The sequence below is a fragment of the Podarcis filfolensis genome (genome assembly GCF_964270895.1).
Source record: "Podarcis filfolensis genome assembly, chromosome: 8".
Classification (NCBI taxonomy): domain Eukaryota; kingdom Metazoa; phylum Chordata; class Lepidosauria; order Squamata; family Lacertidae; genus Podarcis; species Podarcis filfolensis.
This window is the reverse complement of record NC_139611.1, coordinates 50,084,282-50,100,865: the sequence shown is the minus strand read 5'-3', so window position 1 is coordinate 50,100,865 and position 16,584 is coordinate 50,084,282. Positions and strand designations below refer to the sequence as shown.

General features: G+C 41.1%; 1 protein-coding gene across 3 annotated transcripts in view; it reads right to left on the bottom strand.

The window, feature by feature from the left end:
• PLCG2 (phospholipase C gamma 2) overlaps positions 1–16,584 on the bottom strand; it is a 65,632-nt gene that overhangs the window by 7,052 nt on the left and 41,996 nt on the right. For all 3 annotated transcript variants that reach the window (XR_014551012.1, XM_083624858.1, XM_083624857.1), the window contains exons 17-28: positions 15,716–15,894; positions 14,886–15,086; positions 13,419–13,538; positions 11,725–11,905; positions 8,868–8,936; positions 8,354–8,463; positions 8,058–8,154; positions 5,210–5,276; positions 3,264–3,421; positions 2,537–2,639; positions 984–1,193; positions 594–739 (exon numbers count right to left, since the gene is read on the bottom strand). Coding sequence is in view for 2 of the 3 variants with exons in the window: in XM_083624858.1 (XP_083480984.1) it covers positions 594–739; positions 984–1,193; positions 2,537–2,639; positions 3,264–3,421; positions 5,210–5,276; positions 8,058–8,154; positions 8,354–8,463; positions 8,868–8,936; positions 11,725–11,905; positions 13,419–13,538; positions 14,886–15,086; positions 15,716–15,894 (1,641 nt within the window). In the remaining variant the exon portion in view is untranslated. The remainder of the gene's footprint in view (positions 1–593; positions 740–983; positions 1,194–2,536; positions 2,640–3,263; positions 3,422–5,209; positions 5,277–8,057; positions 8,155–8,353; positions 8,464–8,867; positions 8,937–11,724; positions 11,906–13,418; positions 13,539–14,885; positions 15,087–15,715; positions 15,895–16,584) is intronic.

Sequence of the window (16,584 nt, the reverse complement as noted above, 5' to 3'; positions counted from 1 at the left end):
ATTGGGAAGGAACATGTGCCCTATGGGTGGGGTGCACCACCAAACAGGCTACTGGTAGATACAACACAAAGACCCTGTCCCCTTCCATGGAAGAGCTCCTTTCCACAAGGCATCTCTCCTGGAAGTTACAGACTGCTGAGTCTGCAGAAGTGCTACTGAAAACAAAGTAAACATACTTTTACAGATGAGGAACATCTGGACTTCAACCAGTTAATCTGAAAGACTGCCTCCTTCCCTACAAACCCTCTCAGGTGCCTTCTTGGCTTTCCTTCACCTTAATAGACAAGGGGAGTGGTGGCCTGGGAGAGGGCAAGCTCTATGGCAGCCCATAGGCTATGGAACTCCCTCCTCACAGAAGAGGGAACCTTCATTAAACAGTTTCCAGTCAATGCTGAAGACCCACCTCTTTACCATGGCTATGGACACTTGAGATTTATATTTTTGGGATCCACATTATTTTTGGTACTGTTGGTTGTTTTAAATACGGTTTTCGTGTTGCAGTCCACCCTGTGACCTTAGGGTGAAGGGTGGGTAATAATTTAATTAATTAATTAATAAGCAATTTACTTTAAAAAATGATAATCATCATTTACCCTCACTGTCAAAATCATCTGTAGTTTCTTCTTGGATTCATTTGGCACTGGGTCATATGCCTCACTCCTCATACTTTCTGGCTGAAGTACATAGCCAGTCCGTCCATTAAGGGAAAACAAGGCATGATTCATTTGCATGTATTTATCTAGAGAAAGAATTAAAAGATGTGTTAGCCAGATTTCCTACGTTAATAAATCTAAAGGGATTAGAAAAACATCAAATAATAAAAGACAAGTGGTATCACACTTTCCCCAAAGGCATGAATTCAGCAATTCAAGATGTATGAATAAAGCAATTACACAGGATACCATGGAAGGAAAGAGGTGCTTACTTATAAAGTGGTGGGTGGGTTGAGAAATGGGTAACATCTTCCATTGTGAGATTTTTACCTGGTGTCTGGAAATTAAGAGCCACCATCTGTGATCCACAAAACCAGAAACGAAAAGGATCATAATTTGAGGAATCTACTCTCTGCCCTTTTGGGTATATTCGTGTCAGTCCCTTCTGGTTATATTTTAGTAGATCAGCAGGCTTCTGCTTGACAATGCCTTCTGCTTTGGTCTCCACAAAGGAACGGATTTCTTTGTAATCAGGATTTTCTACAAAAGAGAGGTGAGAAGAAGCCGCTCATTAATATATGCCTTCACTGATGCTTTGTAATATTGATGGCAAGTTTCATTGTCCCTTGACTAAATATGCTTCTCCAAGTGATGACCAATGTTTTTGGCACTGGTGCTACATAAAGTCCAAACAATGGTTCCAGGACACATTATAATCTGCATTCAGCCCTTTACACCTTGTGCAGCTTTGACTCTGGTCTAAGTAAGCCAGAGAACAGGATGCAGCAAAGTGGCAGGGAAGCAGGCAAATTTGCTTAAGCCCACGCTGAAACGTAATTTTAATCATGTATTTTTAAAACGCAGGCTTCACTTATAGCTTGATAAATTTCATGTCTCCTTGTTTTTAACATTCAGTTTTATACATAAATCTAATGAATGTTTTGTAACACATTTAGAGGTTTTTTGTCAGTTAAGCAATGTATAAACTTCTGAGATATATGTACAAACTTAAAAAAAAAATAGCAACACTTATGATTTTAGAATTTTATGAAGTTTTAATTATGTGGCATTTTTTTAAAAGAGTTGGCAGTCTATATGCAAGCCAATTCCTTGAGTTTCGCCACTCTTGCAATGCACTGTCGGGCAACCAAATAATGGAAGTTAACGAATGGTTACACTGAAGAGGGCTAGCTTAATTTTCAGTGGCTCCCACTGAGTTCTATGAAATAAGAGAAGCAGGTTACTACAATTTGAAAGGACTGCCAACAGGTCATACAGCCTGCTCAGAAAATGGGATCACTGGGTGTGAAGGGCAGCCTCAGAACCCACTCTAATGCTGTCTTCAAGCATACCCATTTATCCTATCCTACACAAGCATGGAGGGCTATCAATGCAAGCCACTCTCCCTGACACTGGGTGGCCCAGCCTAATCCCTCTGATACTTGCCACCAACCTCAAAAAGGTCATCCAGAGAATTACATTGCCTCAAAGTCTGAACCTGCTCTTAAGAGGCCTCTGGAGAGAAAGATTCATTAACAACATCAGGCACCCAGCTTTCATGCTCAGCCACTATTGCAGTTAGAAATCTCTAAATCTTCGGTTGCAATTTTTAACCATTATTTTTAATCCTGCCCCAACCAGGCAAGCAATGAATAACTGAATCTCATACGTCACATGTTTTTGGAGACTGGTTAAGTTTTCTCCCAGTGTTCCATTCTCCACACTAAGCCAACCAAACTCGCTCTTTCTCTCTCACTCCTCAGGCATCTAAACCTCCTTTGAATATTTGTTGCTATTCTCTAGACACATCCTAGTATACTCTTTGATCATGTCTAGCAATCTAGCAGATGAAGAGTTCAAATTCATAATTAAAAATACATTACCTAGGTTGTCCTTTGTTTTGCTTGTCGGTATGCAATATACCACCAAATCAGACAATTCCATGGCAATTAACTGCTTCTTCTCCCAGAACACCCTGAAATTTTCCTGAGGATTTAACAGTTAAAACATTAGTCCAGGGCAGTCATCTGCACTGAGATCACTCAGCTGGTGTCAAAGAAACAGAAAATTGTGAAATCTAATTTTCAACTTTAAATTTGTCTCTGCACACTCCCTTTATCCCTGCTCACTCTCTGTGCCCAAACTGCAGTGATTCAACTAACTGGCTCTGCTAGTGAAGCCCTGCACAAAGACTTCCCTACTTTCCAAGTATGAATTCTGGCTTTCAGGTTCTGTGGGGGGGGGGGTTGGTTTTTTTAAGAAAAAAAACATTTTGGCAGTACAGAGCCAAAAAAACCTGAACTTACACCACCAAAAAAAATCTTGCTTTGATTGCATAGTCACACTTTGAGGTATTATTTTGAGGTACTTGCATGATATTGGCACATAAAGCAAAACACAAAGGTGCGTATTATGCTTTCATGATCTTGGAAATATGGCATGATACAGAATTCAAAAAATGGTGATGATATAGGCTTCTCTTAAAGCCCCTTTGCTTGCAAGGGAATCAGATGTTGGGTGTGGATCACATTACTGGTCCTTCAGTCTTTGCTCAAATCAAAATCACTCTTATTAAAAATTAAGTGCTGGAAATTATGGCTTCTGTAGTACCTCTTCAGTAGTTTTCGTTGTGATTTCCCTGACACTTTGATACCATACAAATAGCTCTTCCACCTTTTCTGTTGCAAATTCAACAGGAGCATCTTCAAGATTCTTGGGTTCCAGGATAAAGACAAAAGACTTTCCATGTTTTCCCTGTGTCATTTTTACTATTGGGAATCCAGAAAATAAAATCATATGTACATAATAAACACATCTTAAGACATCAAATAGCACTTGAGAGGTTTGCACGAGATCCTGGTAGGATCCCATTAATCAGTGAAAACATACATTTATTACAAAACAGTAATATTAAAAGCCTCGGCATTCTTCAACTGCTCTATAGTATCCTTTGATTCACATGAGAGCAGCTCAAGTATTGGGGCACCTTAAAGACTGACAATTTCATTTATAACGTAAGCTTTAATGGACCAGAGTTCACTACACCAGATGCCATAATAAATTTGGCATTATCTATTTGTAGTTTTTTATCATGGCTTATTATTATTTTTTAGATTTCTATACCACTCTTCACCTGAGGATCACAGGGTTTTACAGTATAAAAACAAAGAAATACACAACATAGTAACAAACGAAAATGATACCCTCCCTATACCACAATTTAAAAGACCATAGATTGTTTCATTAGTCAAAGGCCTGGGAGAAGAGGAATGTTTTGCCTGATGCCCTAGGAGAGCATTCTGCAAGTGAGGAGCTACCGCAGAAAAGATCCGTTCTCATGTTGTCACCCTCCGGACCTCTCATGAGGTGGTACATGAAAAGGGCGTCAGATGATGATCACCATAATCTGTTAGATTTTCAATTGCCACAAGACACCAGTAGTTGTTTTCATACCTTTTCAAATTTTATTTTAATCCTTTGGGGACCATACACTTCTTCAGTGTACAACCTCACTTGTACAAGAATATTTTTAAGTGGCAAAAAGGCAACAATACCAGCTTCTTCTGTCTTACAGAAACACTCTACCATTTTGTGAACCTTTTGAGTGCATTTTTATTTGAGGTTGTGCCCTCCCCATTCTTTTCTGAGCATGCATTAAATCCATCCTTTTAAAAGAGGAGTACATCTGTTCCCTCTCACCTCCAAATCCGCACCCCCCCTCCAAAATTATACTTGGATAAGAAATTGCAGTATTGCCCTTTAGAAGAAGACTTGTCATTCAAAAATTAAAATACAGTTCAGATATATTGGGGGTGATAATAGGTAAAGGTAAAGGGACCCCTGACCATTAGGTCCAGTCGTAGCCGACTCTGGGGTTGCGGCACTCATCTCGCTTTATTGGCCAAGGGAGCTGGCGTACAGCTTCCGGGTCATGTGGCCAGCATGACTAAGCCGCTTCTGGCGAACCAGAGCAGCGCACAGAAACGCCGTTTACCTTCCCACCGGAGCGGTACCTATTTATCTACTTGCACTTTGATGTGCTTTCGAACTGCTAGGTTGGCAGGAGCAGGGACCGAGCAATGGGAGCTCACCCCGTTGTGGGGACTCGAACCGCCGACCTTCTGATCAGCAAGTCCTAGGCTCCGTGGTCTAACCCACAGCGCCACCCGCGTCCCCGGGGGTGATAATACAGACAGACTAAAACTGAGCAATCAATGTTATGTTAAAGGATATATATATATATATATATATCTAAAAAATATATATCCAATAATATCACAGTGGCCATGGCAAAGTTTCTTTCAGTAGTTATACGAATCAAAGATCAACATACCCATGACTAAACAAATATTGCTTCAGTCTCCCTTCCCTAGGGGGTTGTCTGTATGAATCTGTATTTTATTCTGAATCCATGTTATGGGTCGTTGGACCGCAATAAAGATTATATATATATTGGAATAAAAAATATGTAGACTTGACAAACTGTTCCCTCTCTCTCACACACATAAACAAGCTACTTTACATGCAAGGAGTCAGGAAGTCAGAAGGATACATACCAACGTTATACTTATTGAGATCCAAAATACCCCGGCATAATGACCCTAAAGGATTGTCCTCAATTATCTGAAATGAAAAGATTTATTATGTTTGAAGTTGGTTGTTTTGCCCCCTTTATCAAAAGTCCTTGGAATGTAAAAAATGAATTCATTAAATTCCCAGGACCAATGCTTAAAAAATGATATTCATTCACCATGAAGGAAGAATTATTGCTTAAGCAGAGCTTCTGGATCACTAATTAAGCAGTTCTGCTGCTTAATTAAACTGCTACAGTGATGTGACCAATTCGTTTTTCAAGTTTGCCTTCGATCTATACTTTCTACCTATTCTGTAGCTGACAGAACATAGCAGCTACGCTCATATTCATTCCTGAAGTGTATGGGCTTCCTGTCACTGAATAATATTAGCAACCATAAAAAATTAAACTGCTTGGCAATAATAAGATTAAGGAAGTCCATTTACTACTACCAAAGCTATTATTAATTATTAACATTCTAATAGTTGCCTTCCTTGAAATTCATTGGCAGAGCTGGAAAGCTTTTCAGAAGATCAAGTTCTCCTTTCTGAGACCATTGCAGATTTTTCACGCTCCATTGCGTTCTTAACCAGCACAGCTAAGCATCCTTTACCCAGCTTGATAATCTTATCTTCTGGGCACTGGCATAACTAACACTGAACACCAATATTTATTTATTTAAGTTACTTATAAAAGTATATATCACAGGAAGCAAAATACCTCTCAAAAGGCTCTGTGCATTCACACACAGCTCATGCATATGCTTCCTTATTAAAATCAGGATTTTTGGCTAAGCATTGAACATGAACTTTAGATCTGCCTTGCCATGCCAGGAGCTGTAGCAACACTACTCCTCCCAACACTGCTGGGGTAAAGGAAGAAACATGGGCTCCCCTCATGTTAATCTGGCAGCACCAGAAGGTGAAACTTAAGTCCAGCCTCATTTACCACAGCAAAGGCATGAGTTTCCCTAAGATCTTTCCAAGCCAGTTTCTGCATGAACTTTAGCGCCTATTCAGGCATGCAATCACACCTATTTAGGCAGAGCTGAATTTCTGATTTTATTGTTTTAACTGCTGCGTGAAGTGTTTAAGAGTTTCTAATTCTCATGTTTTATAATAGATCGTTTTATTGTATGGTTTAATTGAGGCTGCTTTAATGCCCCAATGGAACTGTTACTGTGAGCTTTAATTATGTATTGATTTTATAGTTTTAAACTGCTTGGAAGCCATACTGAGTGCTGGAGGGAAGGCTGCTCCTGGTTGCAAGGTCCATTTCCACCTGGCCTAGGGAGCAGTGCCCAGGCTCACCCTGAACAGATAACATAGGCTCCTGGGAGGCACTGGGACATTGCTGGAACCAGCAGCAGAGCATATGCCCGCGCTGCCCAGGGGGCTCCCAAGGGGGGCGTGGCGCAGAGGGTGCCCTCCCATCCACGGGATAGCCACTTGGGTGCCTGGAGCAGTGTGCACACCCTGCAGCCAGGGGCAGAGCGAGCCACATGGGGTTGGAGCAAGCTGGCCATGGCAGACATTCGGTGTGCCCCCGCCAGCGACTCCCAAGCCTTCCCCAAGCTGTCAAAACGAAGGGAGAAGGGGGGAATGCCGCCAGCAAAGCAGCGCAGCTCCCCCCCTTATCCCGATCACTCGGTGTAGGCTTGGGAGTCGCAGGCGGGCAGTGTGCCAAATGACACCCCCCCATCAGTGAGGGCATCCGGGGCGGTCCGCCGCCCCCCCCCCCGAAGCAGGGCTGGATTAAGGTTTAATGAGGCCCTAAGCTACTGAAGGTAATGGGGCCCTTTATATGTTCAGCTGTCCTTTGTCAACAACAAATTGTCGCTGCTTTTTTGTGTTGAATATATGCTATATGGTAATTTATGGGCCTAATAGGTATCTAAAGCCATTTGCACATAACAAAATATGTATTTTATCAAAGTAATTGTTGAACTGAAATACAATTAAGAAGAAGTATATTAATAGTGAAATTATTAAGCTCTAACTGTATGTAGGTTTTATTTGTTTTTTATCTTATATTTTTGAAATGTACATCCAGGGGTTTTTTCCTTTAATTTTTTTGGGGGGCCCAAAAGAGTGGTGCCCTAAGCTATAGCTTGCTTAGCTTATACGTAATCGGGCACTGTTCCTACGCTGGAACAACTCTTGGGTTGGGACAACTGGCTAAAATGTTTTAAATGGTTCAAATTTTGGTTCCAGTTTTGTTTTGGTCAAGTTGGTGTTGGTTAAATGTTTAGTTGGGGTTGGCAGCTATTTTAATTTGGGTATAACTGTAAACTGTTTATTACTGTTGTTATTGGTTTCTATTGATTTTTTGGTTGGTTTGTTGCTTGTATAGGATTATTTTGTTTTTTAATGTTTGATGTTTTGGTGTGTTTTTATATATGTTGTAAGCTGCCCAGAGAGGATGGGAAAACCCAGTTAGATGGGTGGGATATAAATTAAAAAATGATTAGTATTATCATTATTATTACTGGCATGTGAGTCGTAAGAAAATAAATATTCCACATGACTGTCACCACTTTAGAAATAGGGAGAAATTGGCACATGCCAAGAATCTCAAAGCTGACAATACACATTCTTCATACAGAGAAGTGTTAAAGAGCTACTAAGCCCAACTTTCTGTTCGTGTGCACATCACCCTCTGTCCCACCCTCTGTCCACAATGCTGCATCTCTGTACGCATGTGAGACAGCATCCAGAAAGGCAACCTTACACATAGAAGGGTCTGAATGCATTACCACTTTTTTTGGAATAACTGAATGGATTTTGTGAATATCATAAACTCTAGAATATAGATAACAAGTATCTTCCTACCTGATTCTCAAGATCTTCCGTGTTATCAGAGGACATGTCTTCCACGTAATTGGCTGGAAAGTAGTGCTGAACTTTGTACCCATAATCGCCTTTCCACCTGAGAGAGAGAGAGAGGAGGAGAAAGAAACATGTACTAATCAAATTTGAGACACCATATCCAAATGAGGTATTATAGAGAGGTTCACATTTAAAAAAAAATGCTCAAAGCCACGTAGTGCAATCTATGGTTGAGACACAGCTTGGTCTACAGAAAACATCACCAACTCGTACCAAAAATATAAAAGCTGCCTTCTTACCAGCCACCAACTTCTTTTGAGACATTATGAATTAAAGCCCCTCGGCAAAAAGTCAGCTCATCGTCTCTTTTCGCTTGGTAGTCGTACAAGGCTTTAACAGTTCTCTGTGGCTGCAAGAGAAATAAATGGAAAGGAGCTTTAGGTAAAAGTGAATTTGGGGGAACATCCACAAACACTGGAATACAATCCAGAAACAATGGTTAGGTCAGCCTTTGCCCTCCAGACATTTTGCTGGCAGGTGCTGATGGGAGCTGTAGCCTATAGGTTTGGCAAAGGCTAAGTTAGACTATAGTCAGTCAGTCAGTCAGTCAGTCAGTCTCTCTCTCTCTCTCTCTCTCTCTCTCTCTCTCTCTCTCTCACACACACACACACACACACACTTTCCCGCCCTCCAAATACACCTTTACCTACAACCAGTCCTTTCAATTCTCTAAACAGGAAATTAAGATAAAGGATCTGTCAGCTATTCTTTTCTCTCAGATCAAGAATAAGTTTGAGCAAAACTTTAACATACCACAGAAGGTGTTATTTCACCAGGTTCCACATATGCCTTCACTTCATATAATGAGCTAGGATCTTTCTCCTAAGATTGAAAAAGGAAAGAAAGTAAATTGCACAGCTAGAAAAAAGTAACTCAAAGCTTTTTAGTTAATGTGCTAACATAAGAAATTACACTGTCCAAATATACTTGTAGCAATTGAGAAGAGTTTTGTGATTTCCCCACCCTATCATAGCTTTGAGGATTTCAAAAAAAGTGTCAGTAGGATTTTGGCAAAGGTTTCTGCCTGGTTTTTCATATTAAAACTAGAAATTCATGCTTTCATAGTGATTTACAACATGTTTATTGTGTTTTTAATATTTTGTTGGGAGCTGCCCAGAGTGGCTGGGGCAACCCAGTCTCAGTCAGTTTTATTGCACATAGCCAAAGGCTGCCGCAATGTACACAGAATTATTTGACAATTAAAAGAAAATATACTGAATTGATAAAAAAAGACTTAAAACATTTATATTATTAAAACATTACGTACTCTAAACAAAGCTATAAAAATACCCCAATGTACAAATAAAAACATTAAACAATAAAATTCATAAGCTAAAATCATCACATGGTCACTAATGTTAAAAACAATATCAATTAATACAGTGTGCAATTTATACTCAGAGCGTGGAGACAAAGATAGAGCATAGCCTGAGGTAGATAGATAGGATCAAATAAATTCATCACCTTTACAGTTAATGGCTACCTTGGCTATATAATTTGCTCTAATTTTTCTAGCAGCAGTTGCAAAAAGTGCTACCCGCCAGGTCACATACTTATCTGTGTCTGCAAGGAGATATAAAATCATGTCAAGGGGGTTCTGGCCAGGGGACCCTGTCATTATAGGTACCAAAAATCTTTTCCTTGCATCATTATATAACGGACAGTGCAAGATATAATGCATAAGGTCCTCTACTTCAGAACATCCCCTAATGCAAACACGTTCGTTTTTTGGTATGCCTCTGTGTCTCCCATCTCTATAAGCAGAGCTTATTGTATTCAGTCGTAGCTCTGTAAAAGCTTTTCGAAGCTGTGCAAAAGTCAATTCATTAAAATAAGATATGTGTTCATTGACCTCTCTCAGTTTAAAATACAATGGGGCGCATGTAGATGTGCACATAGAGTTTAGATCGTTTTTAGTTGCCACTGCCCTTATGGTTCGTTTAAAAATATTTTTCTGTGAATATAAGGGGAGTTCTTTAATCTCAGTCACTGAGAGGTCATATTTGCCCATCAGTTGGGCAGCATGATGTACCCAGTTTTTAAGGGGTAATCCATTTGAGAGCTCAATCAGGCATTTTTTTGGTAGCCTAGTGTTGTCCATCTGTTGAACTCTAAACCAGTAACAGAGAATTATTTTATCTATTTGGCTCTCTATGCTCAACATGCGAGTTTCCAACCTGACCATGGCAGATTGCACGTCTTAAGGTAAACCTAAAAGAACTCTTAAAAAATAATTCTGTGGGGGTTCCAGACCGGAGACCTTCGAGGTACCCCAAACCTCTGCACCATATAAAATCTGGGCCATTGTTTTTGCTTTATACACAGATAGAGCTGGGTTGACCAGATTTCCACCTTTACAGGCAGCGAATTTCAGAATGGCTTTTGCTGATTTAAAGGCTTGCAATTTAATATTGGATAGCTGTGTTTTCCAAGATGCCGTTTCTGAATAAATCAATCCCAGATATTTAAACGTATTTACTTGGTTTATGATGTGTTCATCCAGGTGCCAAACATGCTTTTTAGAACGCTTCCCAAATACAATGACCTGCGTCTTATCATAGTTTATAGATAAAGCATTCCTTGTGCAATATGAACTTAATTTTGCAAGCAGCCGTCTCAGACCCACCTGGGTTCTAGATACAGGTACTAGGTCATCAGCATACATTAAAACTGAGAGTTTTTGATCGAGAATTGTGACAGGGGCAAACTGTAGGCCCTCCAGTTCTGGGGCAACCCAGTCAGATGGGCAGCATATAAATAATATTATTTTTTATTATTATTAGCATTTTTTTTAAGACCTAGGGAGGGAAAATTACTATTATTTTATCATTGAACTCACTGGTAAAAAGAATTTAAATTATGTGCCTCTGCTTTCTGCACAGAAAAGAATAAATTTTCTCACACATGGATTCCCCTGTGTGGGATAAGGACTTAGGACAAAAATGCTGGCTGAGTTATAGTCCAAAATCTGGAGAGCAGATTGATTTAATATATTCATCTTCCATTCCAAAACAAAAACTGTAGCCTGTAGGTAGACATTTGGAATCATTGACTTGCAATTGGCCAGATACACTGGTCAAAAGAGAGAACTACTAGCCAACTAGGCCTTCTTGCATGTTACTAGAGTAGACAGGACTAAAAGCTACAACAAAATATTTAGGGCATACACCAGCATAAAACGTTATGATCTCTTAATCAGAATGCGAAGCTGGTTTCAAATCCCAGGTAGGCGAAATCCCTGGTTTTCTATTTATTAATTTTAAGGGATTCCTACTTCACCACCTTGGATCCCATTATCCATAGCCAAAAAGCAATGATCTCCCCAGAGCATTAAATATTGGTCTGGAGAACATTCTGAAGGTACCTGAAGGCACGTTCCAGTGCTGAAGCCCAATTGGTTCTGCTTCATATGCTGCCTGGGATGGGCAAGGGGCCGAGGTACCATGGATAATACTGAAAATCCCAAAATGCTCAGCAGACTAAAGCTGCCTTTAGGATGACCTCTTGTGGGTGGAGGGAGAAATATACTCGTACCGCAATAAATCCCTGAAAGCCACCCAGCATTCTATGCAAAGCCCTGGCGCTTTGGTTAAAAAGGTAAAATGCTTGCCGTGCTGTAGCGCTCCAGCAGCTCCTCCGTCACAGGATAGCGCAATTTCATTTTCCTATACAACGGGTGCTTCTCATAGTAGTTCACCAGTTCCACTAAACTCTCAAAATAAGCAGATGTTCCCATGACAAAGAGGCGGCCTTCTCGTTTGATTCGGCAGTGCTTCACTTTCCCCTCAGCTCTGTGGGATTAAACAGTGAAGAGCAAGCTTTAGAAAAAGACAAAAAAACAAAAAAAACAAAAACAGCCATATCATATTATCAGTCCTTAAGCTTTGAAGTGGCATTTTCATTTTCCTCCTATTTAGGTAAGTTCTTACAGGAGATAGATTGGGGGGGGGGGGAGGGGAGGGACGACGACCCTGAATTTCCTGGTTCAGAAATGCACATCTCAGGGGCTTCAGTACTTGCTTTGTACATAAGGTGTCGCAGGAACCCCCCCCCCCAATCAATCAGTTTGTACAAACTTCACACACACACACACACACAACATACGCTACGCTTCTGTTATAAATTCATAGAAAATCAACCATACATCGGATCTGCACTGTTCCACTTTTATTTTACTCCATGAAGGAAGGACTACAAAATGGGGAAGGTTTGATACAGGGCAGCCATAATCCATTGAGCATACCAGCACATACACAGGAGCCCTGCCCAGTTGCTATGCCAACCCTGATGGTCCTAGACAGAAGACCATCAAGATCACAAAGAACTTCCATATGGGAGTGGATTCAGCACGGACTGGAACAAAGGACAATGATCAGCTCTTCCCTCTGGGGGCAGGAAACTGCAAGCTCCCCTCTGTCACCTGGAAAGTACTCATGGGGAGGGGGGAAAGGAGGAACCAGCCAGGTGACAGGACACTCAGGTTACCACCACAACTCCTCCCTCAACCCCTCCTTTTTGTGATGTAGTTGTGATGTAGTCTTAGGGGTGTAGTTTGGGGGATTAGTAACTAATAAAAGTTGGGGTCTTCTTTTGTTCTGGGCTTCCATTTTGCTTCATCTTGTTGCAGGTCCTGTCGCGACAGTATTCAATAAGGGCCAAGCCTACAGGCTGCCGTTTTGCTCCAAGTTATCCTGGCTGGTGTCTTTGTTTTTGTCCAAGGGAGCATGAGCATGACAAGCTCCGAAATTCTTGCATTTAATCCACTCCTTCCCCATTCCCACCTAGTCAGCCCCTTCACCACCCACCCCCACCCATCTTCCAACCCTACTTTGCCAGTATGGCCATAGGGTCTTAATTTGTGTCGCTGGGGCAGCCACCATGCAGAGTAAGCAGCTCTTAGCTAGGTCTTTCCTGCACTGTAGTACTAGCACAGACAGTGAACAGAGTGGAGAACCGCCACCCATTAGTCCAGCTGGACCAGGTAACCTGGCCTTATCTCTGTTGCTTCAGGCTTGATTCCTCTCTCCAAGTTTCTTATCTGATGGAGTTTCTGCCCCAGAGTTTCCTGTGTCTTGCATCTCTTTGCTTTCCTCGGGCCTCTGCTTTATGGAATGTAGCCATCTACCTGCTTTGTCCACTTACGTGCTTCTGGCCCCTCCGATACCCATTCACTGTTACACACCTTAACTTGTGTCAGACCTGGACTACATACTCCCCTCTGGTCCTTGCAACAAATAGCTTTGAGGGCCGACCTGCAGATCATGCATGTCAGGTCAGGTCATAATTACGAAGTTTGTGTCTCACCTGAAAGTCATGGCATAGGAATTGGGTTCGTCCCTCTTCCTTATCAAAAAGGCTCCGTCTCTTGGAATTCGCATCAGCATATCCTCTGCTTCTCCTCTGCTCAGGTTACTGTAGTACCAACTACAAAAACAGGAAGAGAGGAGCTTTCAGAGCTTGACATATTCCATTAACTCAATGATAAAATTGGGTCATTAAGATAAAAGCCATTAAATCAGTGATAAAATTGTGATTTCAAGCATCAGATGCTCAGTGATGTATAGACTTTGTCCCTGTTATAAAAGAAATAAATAGCAAGTTACTGCTAAATGCTGACAGCATTTGTTTCTGTCACTTTCACACTGCATAAGAAGCCCAAATGAGACAATTTGGAGTCTGGAAAACAACATGCATGTGGATGCAGGAAGCAGAAGGTCATCCTAACAACTAATAGAGCAATAATAACACACAGTGAGTTTTTATTGACGGACAACAGCAGTGTATTTCTTTTGGGGGCAGGGAGAACAATCTTACCATCATTATCAATATTGCACCCCAATTTTATAAGTAAAAATAGATATAAGACAACATCTTGTGGTAGTTCCTCCTTGGTTTGCACCTGAACGCAGCGGGGGTGGGGAACTGCATCCAGTCGACAGGTCCGTGAGCCAACTTCAACAGGTGGGCAGAGCCACCCACTCGTAATTTACCCGACATCATTATGATGCCAGGAAACAACTTCAAAGGGGCTAACTGTAACTGCCCATTACCAGGCATGGTTTGGATTTAAACCGCACCTTTAGAGCACAGAGGTGCTTGGGCGGTGTGAGTTTAATTCTCCTCCCAACTGCCATTGATTACATTGCAGGTGCTAATTCAAAGTGCATTTCAGTTGGGTTCTGTGAGGAAGAAAGCTCTTGGCAGGCATGAGTATCCACATATCTGACAGGCTGGCCTAGTTACTCCAGAATAAACCAACACATACCAACACTTGCAAAAGGAAATCAATGTTTAACACTGGAACACAGACTGTAACGAGCTGTACCAATGTAATAAAAGCAAACTCGAAATGAGCAGGATATCCTGCGATACAAATGGTCTAGATGTGCTCCTTGAATGGCAGTTTCCAACCACCATTCCAGCTCATAGCAAAACAATAAGAATTATAAAAAAAACACTTGGGTGTCATTTAAAAGCAGAAAGAGAAGAGAAGGGACTCAGCAAGAGCATCCCACATAACTAAAATCTCCTCAGCCTCCCTTGGTCTGCTATCTGGGAGCTCTTGGTTTTTAATATTCTCCCTTTCCGGATTGTTCAAGTCAAAGCACATATTCAGTGCAAAACTGCTAAACCGTTGTTGTTTAAGCCAGTTTTTTGCTTTTGTTTTAAATCAAATTCCCCATAATCCACAGTAACTGTGACAAGCAGTAAGCTTCAGCATTAAAAACAGCATTTCACTCCCCCCTACAATTTTGTTTTGGCCATACGTACTTCTTAGATTCATGAGGGTTGGGGTTAGGCACAGCATCAGTCAAACGTAGTTCAAATTCGGCACACCGCAAGTGTGCTTCTCTGTAATGCTGAACTAGATCACAGACACTATCAAAGGTGAGGTTGTCTGTCAGGAAATATTTTACGGTATCTCCATCAATTGAGGAACGGATATGACAGTGCTGGACTCTACCTGATCTCCTGGGAAACATGGACAAGAATGAAGCAGTTAGTTTTCTAAAGCCAACACATCCATACACTTGCCTCTAGTTTCTTGCTATTTATTCAGCTTGTGAACCAAGAGGAGTGGGAAGGAAGATTGAGGGGAAATAGGGACTGATCAAATATTCAGACTAAGAATTTATGGCATGTAAATCATAGCGTGCCAGAAACTGACATTATGGTCCACAGATTTTGGCACTGGAAACAGGAAATGTTAGTCAAAGCACGAAGTCCATTTGCTCAGTTTGTTTACCTGTAGAGTTCAGCAAATCAATTAGCTCATGTGAAAATGTAACATTCCATAAATATAACAGATGTGTAAACCAGGATTCAGCATTAGGTTTGAAGGAGAAAAATGAGGGGGGCTTGGAGGCATAGTCCTACTGCCCATCAGCTGGTGGGACAGGAGCACACCTTCAGATGCCCCCCCCTCCTTGTTGCACCTTCAAACCTCAGAAGTTTGAAGGGATAATTATGAAAGCCTTCCTCTCTCCTTTGCTTGAGTAAGTGTCCTCCTATATCTCAAATTGCTATTCCTGTAGAAAAATCAGGAAAATGGCAAACTGCTAAAGCATTAAGAAGTCAGAAGGAAAGAAATTATCTGTTACCAGAATGACAGTGTGTAGTCATTAGGGAAAGCTTCACTCTCCCTCACTAAGAATGTTCCATCCTTGCCACCCATTTCAGCACAATATTCCTGGAGCAGCTTCTCGGCAGTATTTCTCCCCTCTTTCATTTTCCCATGGAACCATTTCTCACCATAGTGCAGTTCAGCATGCTTCACTTCCTACAGTATAAAAGGAGACAATTTCCATTTGTTAAGATTCAATTTGCCATTCCTCTATAAAGCTAACACTGAGCTCGACTCTTGTAGGGTTCATCAGAAAGCATAAAGTTTTATCTGAAGAAGCAGTGCTCCAAATTGGGAAGGGGGGGGATGCGCTTGGAAAAGCACTTGCCAAGAGAAAGGAAGGGGTGCCATTTGGCTGCACATGTTGCTGATGATCACCTCTTTTAATGTAGGAGGTGCAGCAGTCCCTTTAAAGGAGACAATCTACACCATGGGATAATATAAATAATTTGATCCTCACTCTCTTGTAAACTCTTTTTTTTTTTAATGCATCCAGTAAAGTGAAGTGGCTAAGAAGCTGGAGAATGAAGCATGTGTCTGGTTCACCATTGCCATAAGCTTCCTAGGCAGCCCAAGTGTCTGTTTAAAACAAAAACTAATTTAGCAAGCATGCTGACCTCTATACTTAAATCTCTTAACCCTGATCAAGCAGTAAGAGTCAAAGGCTACATTTATACTTCAAAGAAGAAAAAAGAACCATGGGGAAACATTATCTCTTAGGTTTATTTTGTAAGTGACACAACAGGTCATATAGTTTTTATTACTGAGCTTCACCCAGAGATTGCGAGGTTCCTGGAATTTTGCTACTCCATCCTGTATGCCACATACGAGTAATGTCATATTCCT